The sequence below is a fragment of the Leptonychotes weddellii genome, chromosome 6, assembly GCF_054177405.1.
Source record: "Leptonychotes weddellii isolate Sample4059 chromosome 6, ASM5417740v2, whole genome shotgun sequence".
NCBI classification, from domain to species: domain Eukaryota; kingdom Metazoa; phylum Chordata; class Mammalia; order Carnivora; family Phocidae; genus Leptonychotes; species Leptonychotes weddellii.
Genome location: NC_138374.1, coordinates 125,096,533 through 125,120,837, shown reverse-complemented (window position 1 = coordinate 125,120,837; position 24,305 = coordinate 125,096,533). Strand labels below are relative to the sequence as shown.

The 24,305-nt window shown below is 39.4% G+C and overlaps 1 protein-coding gene across 4 annotated transcripts in view; it reads left to right on the top strand.

Annotated features, from left to right (window-relative positions):
- Positions 1-24,305, top strand: part of ESRRG (estrogen related receptor gamma) — a 569,800-nt gene that overhangs the window by 388,182 nt on the left and 157,313 nt on the right. For all 4 annotated transcript variants that reach the window (XM_006736794.3, XM_081825170.1, XM_006736791.3 and 1 more), the window contains one exon: positions 705-1,120. In XM_006736794.3, the coding sequence (XP_006736857.1) occupies positions 718-1,120 (403 nt within the window). In that variant the 5' untranslated portion in view covers positions 705-717. The remainder of the gene's footprint in view (positions 1-704; positions 1,121-24,305) is intronic.

Genomic DNA, 24,305 nt, shown 5'->3' with positions numbered 1-24,305 from the left:
TTCTCTATTGCTAAATGGCTATGAAATAGAGCCATTTAAATAAAGAAGCAAAGTGATTGAGGATATATTCCCTATGTGTCTTAGTCAGATCAATAAAAGACACAGTTATGCTTATGGAAGCGTGTTGACAAACAGTAATTACAGAGCTGAGGAATCATCTGTTCAGTCTTGGAAATAAAAGTTGGATTCTGCTTGCAATAAAATGATGGCAGCATCAGAACGTGGAAGGGAAGAGTAGAGTGAGGATAGATCCAATTTTGGAAATGATACGGACTTTTAAATCACTCCTCTTCCATGGGTAAATTTAGAATCTAGAGTGTTGATTTAGCTACTGACAGTGGTTCTCCAGGAGAAAGGTAAAAATAAAAGGAATTGGACCCATTAGAGGTTTTGTTTATGGCCTGTCTGGGCACTTTGATGTAACCCTGTCATGCCCTTATGCTGATTACCTTCTTGTAGAACAAGAGATATTGAGTAGAGAATGAATGATGTGTACTCCCAGCTCTTAGGCAGGGCTCTTAAAGAGCAATGTCTTTAACATATGAATTCTTCTGTTTTTTTTTTCCACCTTTCATCCTTCCCTTTGACTTCCTCTTTTTTTTTTTTTTTTTTAATCTTCTCTTTCTTTCTACCTCTTTTGGTCTCCGGGTTTGACCCTTTCTCCTTTTTTTCTCTCTCTCCTTTTGTATCTCCCTACATCTCAGGCTTCTCTGCAGAATGTCAAACAAAGATCGACACATTGATTCTAGCTGTTCGTCCTTCATCAAGACGGAACCCTCCAGCCCGGCCTCCCTGACGGACAGCATCAACCACCACAGCCCAGGTGGCTCTTCGGACGCCAGTGGGAGCTACAGTTCAACCATGAATGGCCACCAGAACGGACTTGACTCGCCACCTCTCTACCCTTCTGCTCCTATCCTAGGAGGTAGTGGGCCTGTCAGGAAACTGTATGATGACTGCTCCAGCACCATTGTCGAGGACCCCCAGACCAAGTGTGAATACATGCTCAACTCGATGCCCAAGAGGCTGTGTTTGGTGTGTGGCGACATCGCTTCTGGGTACCACTATGGGGTAGCATCCTGCGAAGCCTGCAAGGCATTCTTCAAGAGGACGATTCAAGGTTAGTGTTGTGCCTGGGAATCCCCTGCCCTCTTCCAGCCTCACGTGATGGTTGGCTAGTTGATTTTCCTTAGTTTTTATCCTTGTTAATCAAGTTGTACAGTCTTAATTCTGTCTTGAGTACAAAGTAGAAATAGGTTGCAAGAGCTTGTGGAGGAATTATAGAATAAACTCTCCCAGATAGGCCTCCTATCAGTTCTGCTTTCACCATTAAGCTCTAACGATGAAATGATATTGAGCTTTGGGTTAAGAAAAGCACCTCTGTTATCAGAGCAACGTGGGTCTGGATAGCAGCTACACAGCTACACACTGGATCAGTAGTATTTTTGCCTCTTTGGTTCTTCTTGCAGATGCGTGGAAATAATAAATAATTTAGAGCAGTGGTTTTGAAACTTGAGCGTGCATCAAAATCACCTTGCGATCCTGTTAAAATGCAGATCACTGGGCCCTACCCCCAGAGATTCTCACTCATCACATCTGGAGTAGAAGCCCAAGAATTTACATACGTATTTTTTAAAGTATTTATTTATTTACGATTTTATTTATTTATTTGACAGAGAGAGAGAGACAGTGAGAGAGGGAACACAAGCAGGGGGAGTGGGAGAGGGAGAAGCAGGCTTCCCGCTGAGCAGGGAGACTGATGCGAGGCTCGATCCCAGGACCCTGGGATCACAACCTGAGCCGAAGGCAGACGCTTAACGACTGAGCCGCCCAGGCACCCCAAGAATTTATATTTGTACCAAATTGCCAGGTGATGCTGATATTGCTGGTCCAGAGACCATGCTTTTAGAACCACTACTCAAAACAAATTTAATTGTCTACTACCTTCCTTCTTTCTCTGTGGTTGGATATACTTCTCTCACCTTTTTAATGAATTTGTAAAAATGTCTTCCAAATTATTCCTAATTATAGAATATACCTGCAACATATATAACATATACCCAAACCCTTACGGATTTTCAGATTTATAAATAACAATATAAATGTAGAAAAAATGTGGCCGAAATTTGTATGTGCTCCTTTCAGCTAGCAATCCACAAACACAGAGCTCCACTCATGTTAAACGCTATAGATCTATAGACTCACAGGAAATTATAATTTTTACTTGTGTAGATCCTGTATGATACACTTTTGGAGAATATAGGGAAAGGAAAGAATAATTGCTTATTGAGGATCCTCAGGTCATCAGTGATTCTATTCTCAGTGGTTTACAAAATGTTTTCTTCTTAACAAGCACTTTTGGATACATGTGTGTTTTCCCACATATCAGTGGTTCTCATCCTTGCCAGCTCATCACCTGGAGACTGAAAAAATATTGATACCAGGGCTCCTACCCCCAATTCCTAGTTAATTGGCTTTGGGTGTGGCCAGGGCAGGGTGGGAGTGGAGTTTTGAAAGCTTCCTACTTAATGCTTCTGTAAAGCCAAGGTTAAAAATCACTGCCTTCTACGGTGCTGTGTTCTGTGAATAAAGTATTTCTCGGGGCGCCTGGGTGGCTCAGTTGGTTAAGCGACTGCCTTCGGCTCAGGTCATGATCCTGGAGTCCCGGGATCGAGTCCCGCATCGGGCTCCCTGCTCAGCGGGGGGTCTGCTTCTCCCTCTGACCCTCTTCCCTCTCGTGCTCTCTGTCTCTCATTCTCTCTCTCAAATAAATAAATAAAATCTTTAAAAAAAAAAAAAGTATTTCTCAAAGTATGTGCCAGTGAACCAGCGGTTTCAGTATCACCTGGGAATTTATTAAAAATGCAAATTCCCAGGCTCCATCCCAGATTACCTCAATAGAATCTCTGGGGATGAGCCCAACAATCTGTGTGTACCCCCCCAGGTGATTCTGATGTTCCCCCAGATTTGAGGACCACTGCTGTATCCCATGTTGCTGCTGATTTACCACTCATGCCTGACCATTGTCCTCTAACGGTCCCTTCTTGGATGTAACTGAAATCAGTTTAGTAACTTTGTTATGTACTGATTTTTAAAGTGCACATGAGATTATGTTTGTTAAATTCTGATCCTTCTAAATGTTTTAACAAAAGGTGATTATGAAACCCTTTATGTGTACATAGAGTAATCTCCCACTTTTTTTTTTTTTTTTTTTTTAAGAGCAGCTGGGAGGGCAAGTCTTCTCCATTAGCTGCACTGAAGATTTCACTTACTGTTCTTAGTGGAATGTGTCGTACCGTCTCCCATTTGCTTTTGCGTTGTCTGTGACACCGCTTCCTTGATTTGTGGCTGATGAAGGCACACTTAAAGAGCTTACTTAAGGGGCACCGGTTTTCAAGACATCGTTACTCTTACAAAATTGAGTGGATATTTAAGCCTAACTTTTTCATAGCCTTTAAGAATTTTAACTGACGAACACAAGCCAAGTTAGTATGGAGTACATATGAATTACCTAAATATTTTAATGGCTCTATCCTCATATTTTATGGCTCACCATTGCCATATTTTATTAGCATTTTCTTAGAAAAATCCTTTATCCACTGGATCTTTCGTTTCTTTTTTCTCAGCTGTAAGTTGAAGGCATTAATACCTACCTCATGGAGTGTTTAAGGGTAAAATGAAATGTGAAATCATAGGTAGAGTGAGTGACTAAAAACAATGGTGGTCAATCTGCGGAGCTTCCTTACATTCTTGGGCATTTGAGAAATATCTTCAGCCTGTTTACTAACATTGTAAAACTTGAGGATGAAAACACCTTTCAAATTTTTGGGTTCTTACTAGCCGTCATCCAAAGGTATTAGAATACTTTTGTTAAAGAGTATCTAAAATTCAAACTGTTAGTAATTCAATTTTGTTTATTCAGTTTATACAGCTCTGGCATTAACTACACGAAGAAAGCTAATATTTTGGGATAAACTAACAAATGCTGTGTATGCTGATATAAGCAAGAGATTCTCACTATGAAAACCACTCCCCTTTACTCAACAAATATTTATTGAGAACCTACTGTGAGCCAGACATGAGGGTGCTGTCTGGAGCTGCATCTTACCAACATTTTATTAAAGCTTTGTTCTCAAACATTTGTGCATTGAGGTGATTTCCTCTACATACATCTCCTGTCTTGAGGGAATACCAAATTTTTAGGATGGTGTTGGGGGGTGCGGGGGCAGTGGTTAAACTCCTTGGTCCCTGTTTCCAAAGATAGAACAACTATGAAACAGTTTCCTGGCAGGTTTTTTTTTTTTAATCATATAGCTTAGATATTAATAGCTATGCAATAGTTATTTACTGAGCAATAACTGGAATAGAGCAATTGGAATTCTATGCCTGATTATTCCTTAGGATGCTGAAATGCTACCAAAAGCTTAACAGAGCAAAGCACAGGGTGATTCTTGGCATTGATGTATAGTGCTCAGTTTTACTCCATATTGGAGAGAGCAACTTTCAAGGATTTTGAGCAGGAGACAGAGATGTCACTGTCCAGATTAGCACTCTGGACCTGCCCACCTGGCTGTGTTTGTAGCTGGCAGCTGGGCAGCACTCAGTAAGGCTACCCCGCTAGCTACATCAGCAGGCATCACACCGTGGTGCTCACTTAGCCCCAAAAAGGCAGTGAGGCAAATAAAGGGATTAAATTGTGAAAGTATAATGTAATAATTAGGGTGGTAATTGTAAGGAAGACTGGAACAACCCCTCCTTTCTGCAGCGAAGTGTGATAGCGATTGAACTCCAAAATACTGAAAGTGGCCCGAAATCTCTTGTATCATCATAGATTCTTATTCTGATGCTGAAGGGACCTGGAATCTGTTCTCATGCCTTGAGGCAGCAGTGCAGCCAAACTCTCCTTGACAGATAGTAGTCTCTCCCTTCCCTCCCCTACAGCTCTTCGGGGAATGAGAAGAGATTATGCAATTCCCCTTAAGAACAAGTCTTTCTCCGGTTCACAACCCTTAAGATCCAGACATTATGTAAGTGTGGCTTCTGCCTCACCAGCACCTGCTGGTGCTCTTGTTGATGACTGAGTGACCTGTGCATCCAAAGGCATATTCATGGGGAATATTGCCTCTTTAGACTCTTTATTTCCTGTTAATAATAATTTATTTTTAAGATTGATTATGCAATATATAATGAATATCAATTATAAAAGTTGGGCAAAATACTTCTTAAATTTAGAGCCAAAAGAACATAGATCCAGAGCACATCTTAAGAAGGGTAATGAGGGGTGCCTGGATGGCTTAGTCGGTTGAGCGTCCGACTCTTGGTTTCTGCTCAGGTTGTGGTCTCAGGGTCATGAGACTGAGCCCATCGGGCTCCATGCCCAGCAGGGAGTCTTCTTGAGATTCTCTCTCTCCCTTTCTCCTTCTGCCCCTCCCTGCCCTGTGTGCTCTCTCTCTCTAAAAAAAAAAAGTAATGAGAATTGTTCTTTTCATAGATGAATTTGGTATTCCAATTGTGAAAGGCAATTAATCATAAATTTCAGTGAAGGCCAACCAGAAAGGCATATTTTATTTATTGATTGTTTCCAAGTTATCATTGGAAAACTATTGAATTAGGTCAGCACTTAGGGAAAATTCAGGGTGTTTTTGTTTTGTTTTGTTTTCTGCTGACCAAAAAACTTTTTAGAAGACTTTGACAGTCCTATCATCTGACAGGGTTAGAAGGGCACCAGTGACTTCATTGCCACTTTCTAGGTTTTTTACTCTGTGTGTGATGTCAGTATTCTGATTTCTTTCTTATTCCAGTGTTAGTCCCAATTCATAAATGAGTGGGAAATTTTTTGTGTGTGCACCTTCTCATTAAGAGTTTTCCCCGGACTCTAGTGAAGGAAGCAAGAGCAGGAAAATATCTTTATATGCTCCCCTCAGAATGTCAATACATAGTTCATCATTTAACATACAAAATAGTAGCTCCCTCTATTTCTCCATTAGAGTATGGAAAATAAATATTTATATATATATATTCGTATGGCTGACATAGCCATTTCAGCTGCTCATTTCTGTGCGAGAGATAGGCATTTTATTTTGCCCCCACTTTTATGAAGAGGAAATTATATATTTAAAAAATATGGTTTTGGGGCGCCTGGGTGACTCAGTCATTAAGCGTCTGCCTTCAGCTCAGGTCATGATCCCAGGGTCCTGGGATCGAGCCCTGCATCGGGCTCCCTTCTTCCCCGGGGAAGCCTGCTTCTCCCTCTCCCACTCTCCCTGCTTGTGTTCCCTCTCTTGCTGTGTCTCTCTCTGTCAAATAAATAAATAAATTTTCCCCGCGGAGCAGGGAGCCCGATGCGGGGCTCGATCCCAGGACTCTGGGATCATGACCTGAGCCGAAGGCAGACGCTTAATGACTGAGTCACCCAGACGCCCCAAATAAATAAAATCTTAAAAAAATAAAAAATAAATAAAAAATAGGGTTTGGCTTTTTTTTTTTTTAAGATACCCATTATAGCATAGGTTTTGGGTTCATATAAAACCATGCCTAAGTCTCAGCCCCTTAGAGCTGAGAGACCTTAATATCACTGTGCCTCTGTTTCTCAAGTGGGAATGTCCATCAGAGTACCTGGCCCATACTAAGTGCTCAATAAATTATTAACTTCGACTGCTATTGGCAATATGACCAGGATACTCAAGCACTGGGTGGTTCAGATATTCCAGCACAGGGATGTCCTTGATGCTAAACTAGGATGTGTAGTCTTCCTCAGATCACAGTTGTCCACCTTATGCTGTGATAATTAACCCTTTCTCCCTGCAGCCATTCTTCATAATAGTGCCCTTTTAGGTGGCATTTAGGTGGGCCGACTGGAAATTCAATTAGTTTTATATAGTTTTTTGGTGATCAATTAGCTTTTTTTTTTTTTTCCTGTGGCCATGCATGGGAAGCTGGGTAAATCAGAACAGGAGCCTGAATTCTAGAACTTGCCTGAAATATCAGATTCCCAGTTAAGCTTTGCATGTGGGATTCAGGAATAAAGTAGCAGGACATCCTTGCAGCGTGAGATGTAGGAGTGACCATTATGAGGACTAAGTTCACTCTGGACATTTGTGGGACCTGAGAAAGGAGTACCATGGTCAGCCACATAATGTATTATATAATACTTAGAAGTTTATAAATCAAGATAACAAACTGCTAAGGAACATATGTTCTATTCTTTTATTGGACAAACATACCTTCATAATGGCCTAGGAGGCCAGTTCTGCATTTTGAGTTCTTAGACTCATATGAATTTTGTGTTAGCAAGAGGTAGTAGAAGGAAGATCAGTCCTTAGCCACAATCTACCTCATTTCTCTCTTCCCCTCTACCTCCCATCATGTTCTGTGCATAGTGTGGACATCCTGCTCACATGTCCACAGCCCATTGACCCTTCTAAACAGCTGCCCCTTGATCATGCATGGGCCTCATAATGTGCACACCAGCAGTCCAGTCCAGTCCAGGGCACCTTCCAGAGGATGGACCCAAGGGAGAGGCCCATGCAGGCCTTGGAATGGGGCTTATGGTGATTTGGCCACAGAATTTGAGGGTCCCAGGTATTGGGGATCATGGAGTACAAGGGGGTTGGCTCCAGCAGGTCTTGTCCCCTTAGTCTGTCAAAGGAACCCTTGAATTGTAAATGACTTCTAAAGCCCAGGACCTTCGGGTGGGGGCTCTTTTTGTCTGAGTCTAAAGGTGACACAGATAAGAGCCTAACTATCACCTGAAACAAGGTGCGTTAAAGATTAGGCATTTGCCTGCTAGCCATCTGCTAACGCTGTGGGCATGGCCTGTGGATCTGATGTGCTGACTTCTTTTCCACACTGCTGACTTTTTGCTGAAGGAGGTGGCCTAGTCCTGGAGGATCTTTCCTGGGTGTCATGTTTTCTTTGCCATTATGTGCTATTTTGGTCTTAGAACAGAATATTTGCAACACTGGAGGAAAAAGAAACTTACAAATTGAGTGTCTGAACATCCTATGAACCTTAAAAAGAAAATAATAAAATATTATCTATTTAACTTAAATAGTATTTAGAGAAAATAATTATCCTAGTTTATAAATGGCTGCTTTAAAACTCTAATATGTTCTAGGATTAAAACTCAAAATACTATGGAAATGTTTAAATTGACTTGACGAATCTCAGGGGTGGTCAGTTTGGATGCAGGATTAAATTAAATATTGATACTAATATTTACAAAAGAAATATTGTATACAGTTCATTTGCTCTAACTCAGAGCTTGCTTTGTTAAAGTGTAATTGACTTTTCCACTTTTTCTTGCATTTGATGGCAGTTTTGTCTGATTTTTAGAAATACATGAATGTTGCCAAATTATAAATGACAGATATGCTATACTCCTGCTATTTTAATTGTTAACATCAGTGTTTATTTTAATAGTAAAATTTAGTATTACGTACTCTCTTTGGTGGTAGAGAGTATGTAGTATGTGAATGGATGTTTTAGGAAACAGCATAGTTTACAGATTCATCTCTTTCAGTTTTGACTTAATGAACCCACTTCTTGGGATAAATGAGTAGTGATGTCTTTTCCCTGGTTTGTTCTGACTTTTAGGAATGGACCTAAATTGTCACCACTCCTGAGGTCTTTGTAGAGCCAGAGAGTAAATATCTTAGTATCAGTGGGTCACATGCCTTCTGTGTCATATACTCTACTTGGCTTTGTTTTATTTTTTAAGCTGTTTAAGAATATAAAAACCACTCTGAGTTTGGGACCATACAAAAACATGTCTAGGGCTCGATTTGACTGCTGGCAGACCCAAACACCCCAGTGTATCTTCCTGGTAGGCAATCTTGACTACCAAGATTTTCATCGGGAGGACTTCTTTAGGCAACTTTACATGCGTATCATTTGTTTAAACTGGAAGCAAGTTCTTTATCACGATGACCTCGTAAGTGTGTTATCTCAGTTTTCAGAATGTTTTTACTTTTTCAGGGATTAGATTTTTCTAGTCTCTTGTCATTGTTCACTATGTCATATTCATGTGTATTAGCTAGGTAATTGGAAAGCAGAATCAATGTAAATTAAAATAAAGTAACATTTAGGGTGGCTGACAAAAAGTTGGATCTTGGGTCGTATAAAATAAAGGCTGATTATTTTCAGAGATTAAATTGCATGGTTGATCTTTGATCAAAGAAAATAGAGTATTTAACCACCCTCATGATGTTTTTGTCTGAAAAAGATATTAGGAACTCAAGTTTGTGACACGACAATCTCTGGTGTCATTTACATGTTTTTTTAAACTCTTCATTATGTTACTGTATAAAGTCATTTAAAATCGACATATTATTGTAACTGTTGACTCATAAGGAAAGTTTACCAGTTGGGTGACAGTGGCTAAGAACCTGTTCTCTGTAAGGGGTTTTTGCCAATGGCATTCAGGGAGGAGATGAATTTTCAGTGAAACTTTTTATGCTGTGGTAAAATGTCCAACTATAGTTTATATAATTTATATAATCTCAAATTACTGAGATTTATTAATTTGTCGAATTAGGCAGACAAAATTTGCTTTCCTAGCAATTTGCAAAATGAGTGACACTTTCCTACTGTCTATGTTATTTCACAGTGATTGGGAAGAGGTGATAGTATGCATTATATGTTCCTCCGCCAGATTACATTACATTATATTTATTTTTATTTATTTATTTATTTATTTATTTATTTATTTATTTAGAGAGGGAGGGGGTAGGGACAGAGGGAGAGGGAGAGAGAGAATCTCAAGCAGTCTCCATGCCCAGCACCTCAGCCCAGTGCAGGGCTCTATCTCACAACCCTGAGATCATGACCTGAGCTGAAATCAAGTTAGATGCTTAACCGACTGAACCACCCAGGTGCCCCTATTTTTATTCATTTAAAAAAGGACATTTGTAGTAATAGTATCACTAATTTTTGAAAGTACAATAGTTACAATTAATAGAAGGACAAACTTTTTAGTAATCTTTATTATTTTTTTAAAATATTTTATTTATTTATTTGTCAGCGAGAGAGAGAAAGAGAATGCACAAGCAGGGGGAATGGCAGGCAGAGGGAGAAGCAGACTCCCCGCTGAGCAAGGAGCCCGATGCAGGACTCGATTCCAGGACCCTGAGATCATGACCTCAGCCCAAGGCAGCTGCTTAACCAACTGAGCTACCCAGGTGTCCTGTTTTTTAGTAATCTTTAAAACTTAGCTCTATCTTTATACTTTAAAGTTCTGATGTATCTGTAGCATTAATATATTCTCCTTTGATTCTACTCTGATATGGCCTACATTATAGAATCAGAAAAAATAAGCATGTAATTCTGGATTATCTGTACATACGCATACTTAAGAGGCTATGCTCTCCTTTATTTTTGTAAACTTCCTTTCTTGAATAAACCCTCTGCACTCAGAAAATACAGTCAGTTTCCCATGGTTCACCTGAGCTAATGTCCTCAGAAGTAGCAGCATGGAAGGAAGGGTGCTGATTGTGGCAAGAGGCCGGGGACTCTGTCTGGCTCCGGTGGGGCAACATCTCATGGTGACCCACCTGTGCCACCCAAGCCTGTTCCTGATTCAGTCACCCTCTTATGGGAAGGAAGCATGTGCATTGCCATTTCTTCTAAAGATTCTGTTGGTGAGTAATTTTCTTTTCTTAGCCTGCCCCAGCCTACCACTTGTCAAATCTGAAACGCCTCCCAGCACTCCACACTAACCCTCTTCCTGGCAAGTAACGGTTGAGAAGGGCTTGATGTAGTTTACATGCTCAAGCCTGAGGGACTTCAAGGATCAGTTCCAATTAATCCTTAAAAAATGCCATTTGCTTTCCTGTCTTTTAGCAAGGTAGATTTTTACATTTGTGATGGACTTCTAAGGAAGTGGGATGTGGCTGTGATACTCGGCTTGCAGACTGGTGGATTTTCTTCTGAGGACCTGCCACCCTGGTCACCCTAGTGTTATCTGATGACTATTTAACGAAGGCCTGGAGGTTGTTTTTTGGTTGCTAGATAAACTGCCTCGCAAAGGTATCAGGGCTTCTTTTTCCATTCTGATAGCTTTCATTCTTTCATTCTTCTTCACTTTTGACCCAGAACCAAGCCCTGACAAATAAGGCTGTTCAGAGAAACAACTGATAAATTACCTTGTTAGAATAGCCTTAGTAGCTATAGTAGGAATGATACCCTCTGCTTTATCATTTTCAAAATGCGTGTTTTTATGCCTACGTTAAAGTAATTACATGATAAGATCCTTCCAGTAAACACAGAATTGGTTATGGCTAAATTCAGGTACAGTAAATGACAACGTTCACCCTAAAGGTAGGAAAGAAGACAAAAAATGAGTGATGAGAGTTCTGTTATTTCAGGTTCCTGTTGTGTTTTGTTGTTGTTGTTGTTGTTTTTTAAGTAGGCTCCATGCCCAGGTTGGAGCCCAATATGGGGCTTGAACTCATGACCCTGAGATCAAGACCTGAGCTGAGATCAAGAGTCGGATGCTTAACCAACTGAGCCACCCAGGCGCCCCTTTCAGGTTCCTACTGATGTGAATGTGGGTCACTTTGGTAATTTATTGTAGGAGCATATGTCTCAATATGATTTTTTCGACCCCCAGGAAAGGAAACATCAATAACTTGTTTTAAAATTCAAGTTTTAGAGGCTGTGAGGCTGGTTGTGAGGAACGTCAGGGTGGGGTTTCATGGCCTGGGTCAGAACTTTTTTTATTTACTGTTAAAGGGCAGTGGTTCGTTTATCTGATATATTACTTGATAAACTTAGATACTATCTTAGATGTGATAAAGTATACACATTGCATTAATTTACTTTCTTTTGAAGTTGTTGATAATGGGATTCAACAATGTGAAGGCCTAGTCATTGGAGCTCACTTAGACTTTTTTTTTTTTTTAATTTTTTTTTTATTTATTTGAGAGAGAGAGAATGAGAGACAGAGAGCATGAGAGGGGTTAGGGTCAGAGGGAGAAGCAGACTCCCTGCCGAGCAGGGAGCCTGATGCGGGACTCGATCCCGGGACTCCGGGATCATGACCTGAGCCGAAGGCAGTTGCTCAACCAACTGAGCCACCCAGGCGCCCCAGACTTTTTTTTTTTTTTAAGATTTTATTCATTTATTTGTCAGAGAGAGAGAGAGAGCAAAAGCAGGGGGAGCAGCAGGCAGAGGGAGAAGTAGACTCCCTACTGAGCAGGGAGCCCGATGTGGGACTCGATCCCAGGACCCTGGGATCATGACCCGAGCCGAAGGCAGATGCTTAACCAACTGAGCCACCCAGGTGTCCCTCACTTAGACAATTTTTAAAAAAGTTTCATGTAAAAGCAAAATTAGGTAAAAGATGCTGGCAAAGTATTATAGTTGACACTAAAAGTTTAAATGTTTACATTTAAAAGAAATGATGTTTAAATATTTATTTCTTTTAATATTTATTTTCTTTTAGTGGTAAAAATCACATAACATAAAATACACATACCAAAAAATGCACATGACATAAACACAGAACATAAAAATTTCCATCTTAACTATTTTTAAGTGTACAGTATATTAGTGTTAACTATATGCACATTATTGTGCACCAGATCTTTAAAACTTTTTTATCTTGCAAACCTGAAACTCTACGCCAAATAACTCCCCATTTCCTTCTCCCTCAGCCTCTGGGAACCATTTTTGTGCTTTTGATGAGTTTGACCCACTTTGACCTCCCATATTCGAATCATGTAGTGTTTGTCTTTTTGTGATTGGCTTATTTCAGTTAGCAAAATGTCCAGGTTATCCATGTTGTAATATATGACAGGATTTCCTTCTTTTTTAAAGCTGAATCATATCCCATTATAAGTCTATACCACACTTGCTTTATCCATTCATCCATCAAAAGACAGTAGGTTGTTACCGCCTCTCAGCTATTGTGAATAATGCTGTAGTGAACATGGGTGTAGAAATAGCTCTTTGAGATCCTGTTTTCAATTTCTTGGATATATACCCAGAAGTGGAATTGCTGGATCATATGGTAATTCTGCTTTTAATTTTTTGAGGAACCTTCATACTGACTGGCTTTCCGTAATGGCGGCATCATTTTACTTTCCCAGTGACAGCGCACAATGGTTTCAATTTCTCTGTGTCCTTTTGGGCACTTGTTATTGCCTTCTTTTTTTCTTTTTTTTGAGAGTGGCCATCCTAATGAATGTGAAGGTGAATGTTGAAACATTTTTGAGGGGTATCAAATAACTCCCTGAATTTGAAGTTCTAATCTTTTACCTCATTAGGCTGTCCATAAATAATTACATATGTGGACAATGTAAATAGTTGTTTTCAGCCTCTTGGGTTGCATACCATGCCTTTACCAATAATAATAGATGAGGAATTCATTAGTTTGTCGTAATAATAATAACTGTATCAGTTTTTTGCACTGTGCCATACATTGTTCTAAGTGATTTACATTGATTGTCCTATTTAATTCTTCCATTATCCCAAGGAAGTAGATGCTACTACTATAGTATTCTTAGAGTATCTTATTTATATATATGTGGAACTTGAGGCACAGAGAAGTAATGGGCCAAACCCAATTGGGTCTCAGGCAACCTAAACCCAGAGCCTGTGCTCTTTACCTCTCAATACCCTGACTTGCATATTTTTTAAAGCTTTTAAAGCATTGATAATTTTAGACTGAATTTTTCTTGAGAGATTTTAGCCCATGGGCAAAATTTTCCATTAAGTTGATAAAATAAAATAAAAATGGGGAATTAAGAATATTCCCAAAGTTATGATTAGATAATATTGAAGGCTTTTTAAAAAAGGAGACAGAAGTAAGCCTTAAAAAGATCTATTTTTTCTTTTTATAATTCATTTTTAGAACCCCCCTGTATATGAAGTGTGAGAGTTCAATTCTTCAGTACCATCATATCTATTATCTCAGTTCCCTGGATTTTTATCTTCTGACACTCATTTCACTGCTGGATTTTTAGTTGTTAGTTTTAGATTGATCCCCAAAATGTACCTCCACAACCACCAGTGATAACACCTCCCTGACTCTTTAATTCTTGATTTTAGAAGGAAAGAGGCTTATTTCTTCTCGTTTTGATGTGACGGTGATTAACCACTTGCATAAACTTTGTGACTGCAACAGAGGGCAACTCTTTCTTTTTTATGATGAGTAGTAGTCAGAAGAAGGGGGGGCAGGATTATATGAATGGCTCTGTATTTTTAAAGAAAAAATTATATTCTTTGGGATTAAATCTTGTTTTATTTTATTTTATTTTTTATTATTATGTTATGTTAATCACCGAATATTACATCATTAGTTTTTGATGTAGTGTTCCATGATTCATTGTTAAATCTTGTTTTATTTTGGTTTGAACAAAAAGAGACAACCATATTCTACTATACTTTTTAATAAAGGCATAGCTGAGGGGGGCCTGGGTGGCTCAGTTGGGTAAGCATCTGACTCGATTTCGGCTCAGGTCATGGATCCCAGTGTTGTGAGATCGAGCCCCATGTCGGCACCCTGCTGGGTATGGAGCCTGCTTGGGATTCTCTCCCTCTCCCTCTGCCCCCCCAAATTAATTAATTATTTAATTAATTAAAAAAAGGTACAGCCAAGTAATAATACAAAAAGGAAAGAGGAGGATTTAGTACACAGGAATTTTTGATTAATTTAGAATTTAGAGCTTGAAATCTGAATGTACCTTTACAGTGAATCTGAAAGCAGAGCCAAGTCTACTTTCTGATATTCATTTTTCAGTGCAAACTATTAACATAGTTTTCATTTGAAGAAGATCAGAGACAAGTACAGGAATCTTCAAAGGAATGAATCTAGCCCAAGATTTTGTCCTTGATTGCACCTTTCCTTTTCCTTTTGCCTCTAAAGCATCTTCACTACTCCCAAGGTACCTCCTTGCTTCTGGAACGCCCTCACTGTCCCCCAGAGTCTTCAGATCATGTTTTATATGGAGAACAATTTCAAATTTTATAGATATTTAAAGCGAAAGCCCTCCATTTGTTCTTCTGGGATATTACCAATTTACTAAGATTTCTTTTGTAATGTTTGTAACTAACTTGTAGGAAGCTACTTTACAGGATTGTAAGTAAGAAAGGAAATAATGGGTAGACTGTAAAGTATTTTGTATCATTGCAGCCTTTTGTCCATATGTTTTTAGACCAGAGATCCCTAAACCAAGGCCCAGGGCCAGAATCATTTTGCTAAAGAAAGTTTAGAACCCAGTCACGCCCTTTCTTGTGTTGTCAGTGGTTGCTTTTATGCTTCTACCAGATTGCTGGGGAGTCACAGTAGAGACTGAATGGCCTTTGAAGCTGAAATATTTAACTATCTGGGCCTTTAAGGAAAAAACTTGTCCTCCCCTGCTGTTCCGTGAAGGAGTGAGAGCTAAGCAAGTATTCCCTTGGAGGAGGCATCCCCTGCCCTACCTCTCCTGGACCATCAGCACACAGGAAGACACCCCCCACCCCCCACTATGTTTCCTTCTATGCTCTTCCTCCCAGAGGAAATGCCAGGCACTTCTCTGCAGTCCCTATCATAGCGGGCAGTCAAGTGCACAGGTTTTGTTTCAGAGAGGAAAATCTTTAGGCACCAAAACAGCAAGTTGGGAACTTTCGTGGTTCTCACCTGGGTGTTCCTTGTTTTACTCTGCATCCAGTTAGCAGTCCCGTCTGAGCTCCCTGACCCTTGGGGTAATTAGTGGTTATGGTCTTTTGAATATTTGTTTGCTTGTACTTCTTATAATGTGCCTGTGATGTGGACATCAATCAGGTCTATGCCTTTTGGCTTCCTTGCACCAGGCGGGAAGAGATTCTCTGCCTCGCATTTCCTTATTTCTGCACTGAGCACTAGCTCCTGGCCATTTATAGAGCCCCTTTAGCTCTTCTGCTTCCTGAATCCCTTCCCTAGTATAATTACAATGTTGTAATTCTTGTTGAGAATCAATGCACCTTCTGTGTCAGGCACTCTGCTCAGCACCTTGAATACATGATCTCATTTGATTTTCACAGCAACGCCATAAAAGTATCCATTGGTGTGACCCATTACCATTTCATTCCTGAAGAAGGAAATGCTTGCCCTGACTCCTGCAGAAAATGATAGAACCAGCACTTGAATCCAAGTTGACTCCTATCTTATAATCATTGTTATACTGCCTCCTGCAGTTTAAGTACAGAGCAGTTACCATCATTGTGTCCTGCAGGATTTCCCCCAACTCTGTATCAACTTTGGAGAATGCAGACACATACTGTTGAATACATCAACTCGATCTTGAGCGAAGGAAGTCTCCAATACCAATATCTCATTTCTGACAAAGTTCTTGGCACATTGATGGCATTCAAGAACAGAAGCATTTAAGGACAATATTAGGAAAAGATGTGCTTGCTTTTACTTGTTGAAGGTGCAAGGAAAGCTCTGAAATCAAATTCGTATTTAAGAGTCAGTTGCTTTTGGAGCGCCAGAGTGGCTCAGTTGGAAGAGCATGTGACTCTTGATCTTGTGAGTTTGAGCCCCACATTGGGTGTAGAGATTAGTTAAAAAATTTTAAAAAAATTAAGAAAGAGGCTTTGTCATGTAGGATATGATCCTAATGCTGCTATACTTGCCATATGGACTGCTTGTACCATTTGATAACTGCCCCTGCAAAATGTACATTTCTATTAAAAAATAGTGGCTGCATTAGATTTTTGTTAGCATTTCTTTCTTTCACCTAAAGTATTTTGTTCACCAACTGTTTTTTAGTCATATGTGTTAAAAAAGAGATAAGCAAACTCATCAAAGTTGTTCAGAATATGTAGGTAGAGAAAAAACATGTGAATGTTGATGTTGAATACTGAGCACAGCACATTTGGGGGCAATGGTTAGCGCAGATGTAACATCTTTCTTGTGGTGGTGGTGTTCTTTGAGCTTTTTTATAAATACTCCTGTGATACCATCCCTACTCCATCGAAGCTTAAAAACTGAGTTGCAGTGGCTGCACACATCACGTAGGGTCTGCAAAAGGCCTAGTTGCCTTTTCCAAGAAGATGTCATCACATCAAAGCTAAAAAACATTGAATTTCTGGTTACCCTGGATGGAGAGATATTTGTATTCTCCATCATCTTCATCAGTGAGTGTGTTTTTATTAGACACTTATTCCCTTCTTAAATGCATTTCAGAACACACCCGGCTGAGTATGGATTACTTTTTTCTCCCATCATGAACAATAGCATTATTTTGGGATCTTTAAAATGCATTGTTTACAACCTGATACATGTTGCTTTGGTGACATGGTCTGTTTGGTTTCTGTGGAATTAAACTGGCCCCAAACCATAGTGGTACAGAGACAAGTTGAGGGATTTCTTTTTGAGGTGTTGAGAGATTCCATTCCCCAAAAGCAACCCTATCCTGTCCCGCAGCTGCCCTTGTACCGTAAGTCTGAGAACAGCAAAAGACAATGCCAAGATCCACCCTTACCTTACTGCTCCAAGGCATCAAGATTTTCTTTCCAACCAGCAACAATAGCAACAACGACAGCTACACAAAGCACACTCTCAGAAGATAGGAATTTCATTTTTTTATTTCTATTCCAAACAACACTTAGTTAATTACTTTTAAAAGATTGGAGTCCAGCAGCATTGCATCATAGTTAAGAGCATGGATTTTGGAACCAGAGTGCCTGGGTTCGCATTCTGGCTCAGGCACTTGTTAGTTACATGATTTTGGGTATGTAACCTCTTGTCTCAGCGCTTTAATTCTCTCATCTGCCAAATGAGGTTCGTATCTGTAAAACACATAAAGTAGTGCCTCACACTTACTGTTTACTATAGGTATTCATATGCAAATGTAATGGGTACATTTAGGGACTGTTGGACTGGATGTCAGGACATTTGAGTTTTATTCTTTTTTATTTTTATTTTTTTTAAGACTATTTTTTTATCTGAGAGAGAGAGAGAGCAAGAGCAGGGGGAGGGGCAGAGGGAGAGGGAGAAGCAGACTCCCCACTGAGGAAGGGAGCCCAGATGCAGGGCTCGATCCCAGGACCCTGAGATCACAAACTGAGTTGAAGGCAGACGCTTAACCAACTGAGCCACCAAGGTGCCCCGATATTTGAGTTTTAGTCTTTTTTTTTTTTCCAATGAACTAGTCCATATTTTTGTAAGGAAGATCCAGTGATCATAGGTTAATCAGTATATATTTACCTGTCTATGATCTTAAGGAGGCTGAACCAATTAGAAATTAGGTTTTCCTCAAAGTCTAATATCCTTTAAATTTGTGTTGCTTAATACCCAATGATATGTTGTTGGTAGATTCCTATCAGTTTTATTCTGTCTCATTGACTATACTTAGCTTTTTTTGATGAATAATTTGGGGCTAAATATTAAAATGAGGCAACGAGAAATACGATCACTAAAAATCAAATCGACAGGTAATGAGTGGCTTCTTGTGGGCCATTGACTTGACCACACATTGTTTTGGACACAAGGGATTCTGAGGGGTGTAAGTCCCTATCTGCAAGGAATATGCAGTTGGAACAGGAGGAGGTTGATTCAGTAGACACAAAGTATGTTGAGTTCTAAGAGAAGGACCCACCTGAAGACGAGTGTGAGATGAGTTAGTTACACCCATAAGAACACGGTCTTGTGGGCTCTTGGAAAGCTTCGTTGAAGACACGATAAAGGAGGCACATGAAGAGGACCAGCAGGAAAGAATGCTGCTTTCTAGGAATTTGTAGTAATTCAGGGTACATGTCGGACAAGGGGGGAGTGGGCTTTGGATAGGGTTAGAAATTGACCTGAGACTGTGGGAAGGGATAAGGCTGAGGTGGGATTTTGAAGATCTTTGCAAATCCTTTACCTTCCATTATAATCAGGTTACACCCAATGATACGCAGTTTATAAGCTCCAGTGTAGTGACAGGAAATGCTCACAAGGAGATGTTGCTGGTTGATGTCTCAGAAATTCACTTCTTCTTTTTTTTTTTTAAAGATTTTATTTATTTATTTGAGAGAGAGAATGAGAGAGAGAGAGAGAGCATGAGATGGGGGAGGGTCAGAGGGAGAAGCAGACTCCCGCTGAGCAGGGAGCCCGATGCGGGACTTGATCCCGGGACTCCAGGATCATGACCTGAGCCAAAGGCAGTCGCTTAACCAACTGAGCCACCCAGGCACCCCTCAGAAATTCACTTCTTAGACAATTTGGTGCTTTAAAAAAATGACTTGAGTTATCTTTCTTCCTCTCCTCCTAGTATGTGTAAAATATAGCCATGCACGCTGGAGTTGTTGGCAAGGCAAAATTGTCCTTCAGTTTCTCTGGGTGAATGGCATATTCATTTTCACACTTATTTTGTAATATTCCCAAACTCCAGATTTAGGTCTTAGAGTGAAGGTATTTAGTAATTGATGAAATCTTACAATGTCTCTCCCTTTTGTTCTCAGAAGGGTGAACAACATGATCTATGATTTTAATACTTATAGTTCATATAATTCTTACAGTGCTATAAAGTTCATATGATTGTTCCTTTTTTATATTTTAGTAATCCGAGAGTAGTAAAGGTAAAGCAACTAGTTCAAGTTCACACGGCTAATGAATGGCAGAGCTATAATTTGGACCTTCATCTACCATTTCTCTTCTCCTTCTCCTCTCCTCCTCTGCCTTCACTCGTTCATTTCCAGGTGTCTTTCTAAACCCTATACAAGGTAGTATGTTAAGGAAGGACATGCAATGGGCATACAATATTTTTTTCCACCTTTTATTTGAGATGAATATGCACAGTGCCTGGTGTTGAGTCAATAGTTGTGGAATAAGGCAATAAAGGAATGTCCATGTTTACAAACTTGGGGGAAACTAAGGTAGGATATGTTTTGTTTAAACTGGAAAAAAGTATCAAGGCTAAATAACCCCCCCCCCCTCATTTTACAACACTCTTTTCCTTCTGGTCTATTTTTTACTTTTTAATTAATTAATTTTTTTTTAGAGAGAGAGCGAGCACATGAGTTGATGGGGGAGGGAGAGAGAGAATCTTAAGCAGGTTCCATGGTCAGTGTGGAGCCCAATGTGGGGCTTGATCTCATGACCCTGAGATCATGACCTGAGCTGAAATCAAGAGTCAGATTCTTAATGGACTGAGCTACCTAGGTGCCCCGCTGCTAATCTATTTTTGATTTAATTCAGCAGGTCGATACAATCTTGTAGTTAGATGTATCATAGAGGGAGATGGTTGGTACCCATTATAAGCTCAGTGGCCCACCCAATACGGTTCACTGGAAGATGAAACCAGAGTGTATGGTCTTGGTCTGCAGTCAGTAGATACTACTCAGAGTCTATGAGCCTGCCTGCTTGTAGGCTTCTTTCTGATCTTCTCATCCTTAAAGACAAGCCATCATTTATTCGCATGTGGGAGCTAAGCCTGAGCTTCAGTGTGAAAATGCAACAGTCTGTGCCAAAATACTGTTATGGCTCTTATATACTATGTTTGTGATTATCAGAATTTAATCCTATAGAACCTGAAAGAACCAAATACCAAAAAGACTTTCTATACCCTATCTTCCACCTCATTTTTTAGAGGGTAGAAGGGCAGCAAAAAGGCAAAGAACGTGCGACTTTGGCATAATCTTGTACGTGAAATTGCTTTGCCAAGAGCTGGGTATGACAATTAACTGGATGTGACGCTCCTTTCCTCCTGTCAGTATGCCACAGTCTCCGTGTCACAGGTGCCTTGCTGCCCCTTTGGGAGTCTGACACCACCATTCCTTATAAACTTTTGGGTATCGTCTTTCAGAGCTTGAGGCAGATTCTCACAGACTGTCATCAGTGATCTGGAGATCTTTGAAATTTGAAGGTAAATTTGAAATTTAATGGTGGACAGACATCATTTGGCCTCATGTCTTGTGATAAAGAAGGCAGTCAGATGTTTTGGGTGAATATGAATGAAATGTATTTTGACTGCCCCCCCCCCATAGCTTATAAATTGACTCCAGTGGCAGTTCTAAAGGGAGCTTCCGAAAGTGTCAGAACAATCCCTTGGGAACAGGTATAGTGTCCCTAGGTAACTTATTTTGAAGTCTAACTTGGGATTCTTTGAAAAAACTTAAAAAGTATGTGCACTGATAGAACTATGACTTTCTTGCTAGAGATATGTAATCAATTATTGTTCCATATTATATAATCCCAGTTATAGAGACCATTTCAATTTCAGGTGGAATGGGCAGAAAGCAGTGAGGAAAAAAGTAGCATTAAAAACAAGAAAGAAAAAAAAAAGGAGAAAAAGGGAAGTTGTATCGCTGTATGGAAAAACCTTTACTATGAAACAGTATTAAAAAAACAGTCTTTTTTTTATATTTTTGATCATGTAAAACAAAAATACTGTGGATTATTGGCTGCATGTTTTTAATGCTCTGTAATTGTGTACCGAGGCAAATCCCATTATTTTAAAATCACTTAATATTGGAGAACAATTGGATAAACCGCGCTTGGAGTGCCCTGTGGGTCATCTCAAGCCTTTTGGTTCTGTTAATAAAATTAAAACAACTGGGGGAAATATACAAATGGTTTCAAATGGGTTTTACAATTAGGATGTCTGTATGTGTGAAAAAGAGGACAACTCTTAGGAACTACGTAAAGCCAAATGCACCATTACTGTGTATGAGTGACGTGAGTTGGGAGTAAGGATTTGACATATATTTTTATTTTGAGATGCCATGCTAATTTACATCATTCAGCCCTTTCACTGCCAAACTGTAAAAGTCCATTAAGTGACTGAAAGGAATATACAAATTATCCACTGGCACTCCAGACTGGAGTTTTACATACACCCTGTTATTCTATCCGCCAGCTAGCTGCAAGATTCTATTAAGCGGTAAGTGAGAAAATTATATTGCCTACAAACTAATTGTACAAAAGACTCTGAAATAAGTAATCAGAGCCCAGGACTTTCTGAAAAGCTGCCAGGAGATATTATAAATTGCTCTATCATTCTTGTCAGCCTGGTTTAAAAACCCAGAGCTTCCATGTTGATTTGGTTCCCTCTGCAACAGAGCTCACTTCCCCAGCTCTTGACAAAACTGGGAAAATTCCAGCTGTGTCCTCAGTAGCCGCCCAATTCAGTCCCTGGTGCCCTCTAACAAATGTGTCCCAGGAAATAGCAAGCTGTAAGCCAAGAAAACTCCGTGTCTGAAATGAGAATCCTTGCTTGTGAACAATAACTTCTGCATCCTCCTGATTGACTGTCCCGTGTTCACATTTCAGGTGCCCATAGTTGCTATTGGAAATATTTTTGTTTAGTTTCCACTTTTCGTGAATTGAAGGAAAACAAGTGCCCCATAGAGATCATGTGGTCTACTGGGAGTAATGTCTTTGAGCCATTACCAAAATAGATGGAACATTATTATCCAGGTGCTTGGGGCAGCACATTTTTAGGATAAAATGGTTTTTTGTTGTTGTTGTTGTTGTTTCATAAAAAAAACACCAGGGAAGGTATTTCAAGGGCAGAATCTGTGTAGACTCTAACACAGATCAAAGGCTTTGTTGGGTGGGCGATCATAGCCAACAACGATGAACCAAGTAACTCAATGGGAGGGCTTTGAAATTAGAGGTTTTCCTCCAGCAAATAAGTTCTTTACAATAATGTTGATTTGTTTTTCAAGATATAAACCAGTATTACTTAGTGAAATAGAGGTTATCACTCATGTATGTCAAGACTAATTTATGGAAATTTGGCTGAAGGATTCCTGATTCATCGTAAACAATTTCTATACACTTAAGCTGAAAATATATCAATTGTGAAAACATTCAGGACTGCTATAATTTCCATCCATTCACAGTGAAATTTTTACAAAACATGTTTTGTTGCCAGTAGCTTTGGGAAGATTCCTCTACCCCAATATAGTTATTTATCCATTTTTCACAGCATAGTTCAGTCATTCACTTCTAGATTGAGAATTCATTGGCTTTCTCAGGCATCATCTCTGCATTTGTGGGAATGCATATGTGTGTGCGTGCATGCTAGTCATGATTCCAGAACCACTGCCCCCCCACACTAAATTGTATTGTTATTCGCTTACATGTCTTATCTCCTCTGTAAGACCTGTGGACTTCTCAAGAGCAGGAACTACCTCTTTCTATCCCAACCCAGCCCATGATCCAAAATTGCAGGTTCATGGATCAGCACCAAGGATCTAGCAATGAATAAGACAGAGCCTCTCCCTCAAGAGTTCATTCTGAGGCACTATTAAAAATTTCTCTGCCTTTATGTTTCCCTTTGTCATTGAAGAATTCAGAATGTAATGGTTAGAAAGGGAACTAGAGTACTTCTTTATATGTGATCTGAAGCTCTCATGTGGTAATTGTACAATTTTCCTTCTGTTTTTTGAAGAAATTTAAAAATCCTTTCACAGTCATTCTTAGACGAGTCATTCATAGATTTAGCTATTATCATTGAATCGCTCCTAAATATTTTCTCCAGTGTGGCTCCAGTTCTGAGAGCATCTACTTTCTAAGTAATACTAAGTACTATAACAAGATAAAAATTAACCCTTTTAGTGCCATCTGTCTGTTCATGTTTTAAAACATTTTCATGTTTTATTTTCCTTTTATTCTTATCCTGTTCATATCAAGATGCACTTTATTTCCTTTAAAGTCTCTCACATTCATTTTTTTTCTTTTCACATTGTGCTCCCCAGAAGCCTTAGTATTTTTTTTTTTTTTGGTTTTCCCCTCAATGATCTCTTTCTGTTTTACCATGCATTTCCATTTTTGTCAAAGCTACTTTTTAAGGTTTTGAAAAATTAATTAGGTTTCCTAATACTTTTTTTTTTAATTTGTGAAATGGTTTTCCTAGTGGTCTTAATATTGCTTCCTGATGGAACATCTAGCTCACTTGACCTTGTGGACATTACTACGTTACAGCACCATAGTTGGTGTTCATAACAATGACATTGAGGTATCAAGAAAATATAAGTTTTTTTGAAGCATACTATTTTACTTATTTACTACTTTTGGAAGAAGATTTTTCTACTGCATAAGAAATGGTCCTTGCCTCCAGGATCTTACCATCTAATGGGTAATATGCATGCAAAAAAGGTATGAAAAAATTCAGCATGTCTGTATGTGATGAGAGTACGTGAAAAGATATGAGAACCAAGAAGTCATTTTCTGCTATGATGGTCTGAGAGGTTTTCATGAAAGATTTGAATGGAATTTGAGTTGAACAGTGAACCTTAGAAGTAATTTTAAGAAGAAAAGAGGGGCAAAGATGGATCATTCTCAGAGGGAAGTCTGAAGGACACAGCAAAAAATGAATAAATTGACTTGGCTGCATCAGAAAGTTCATATA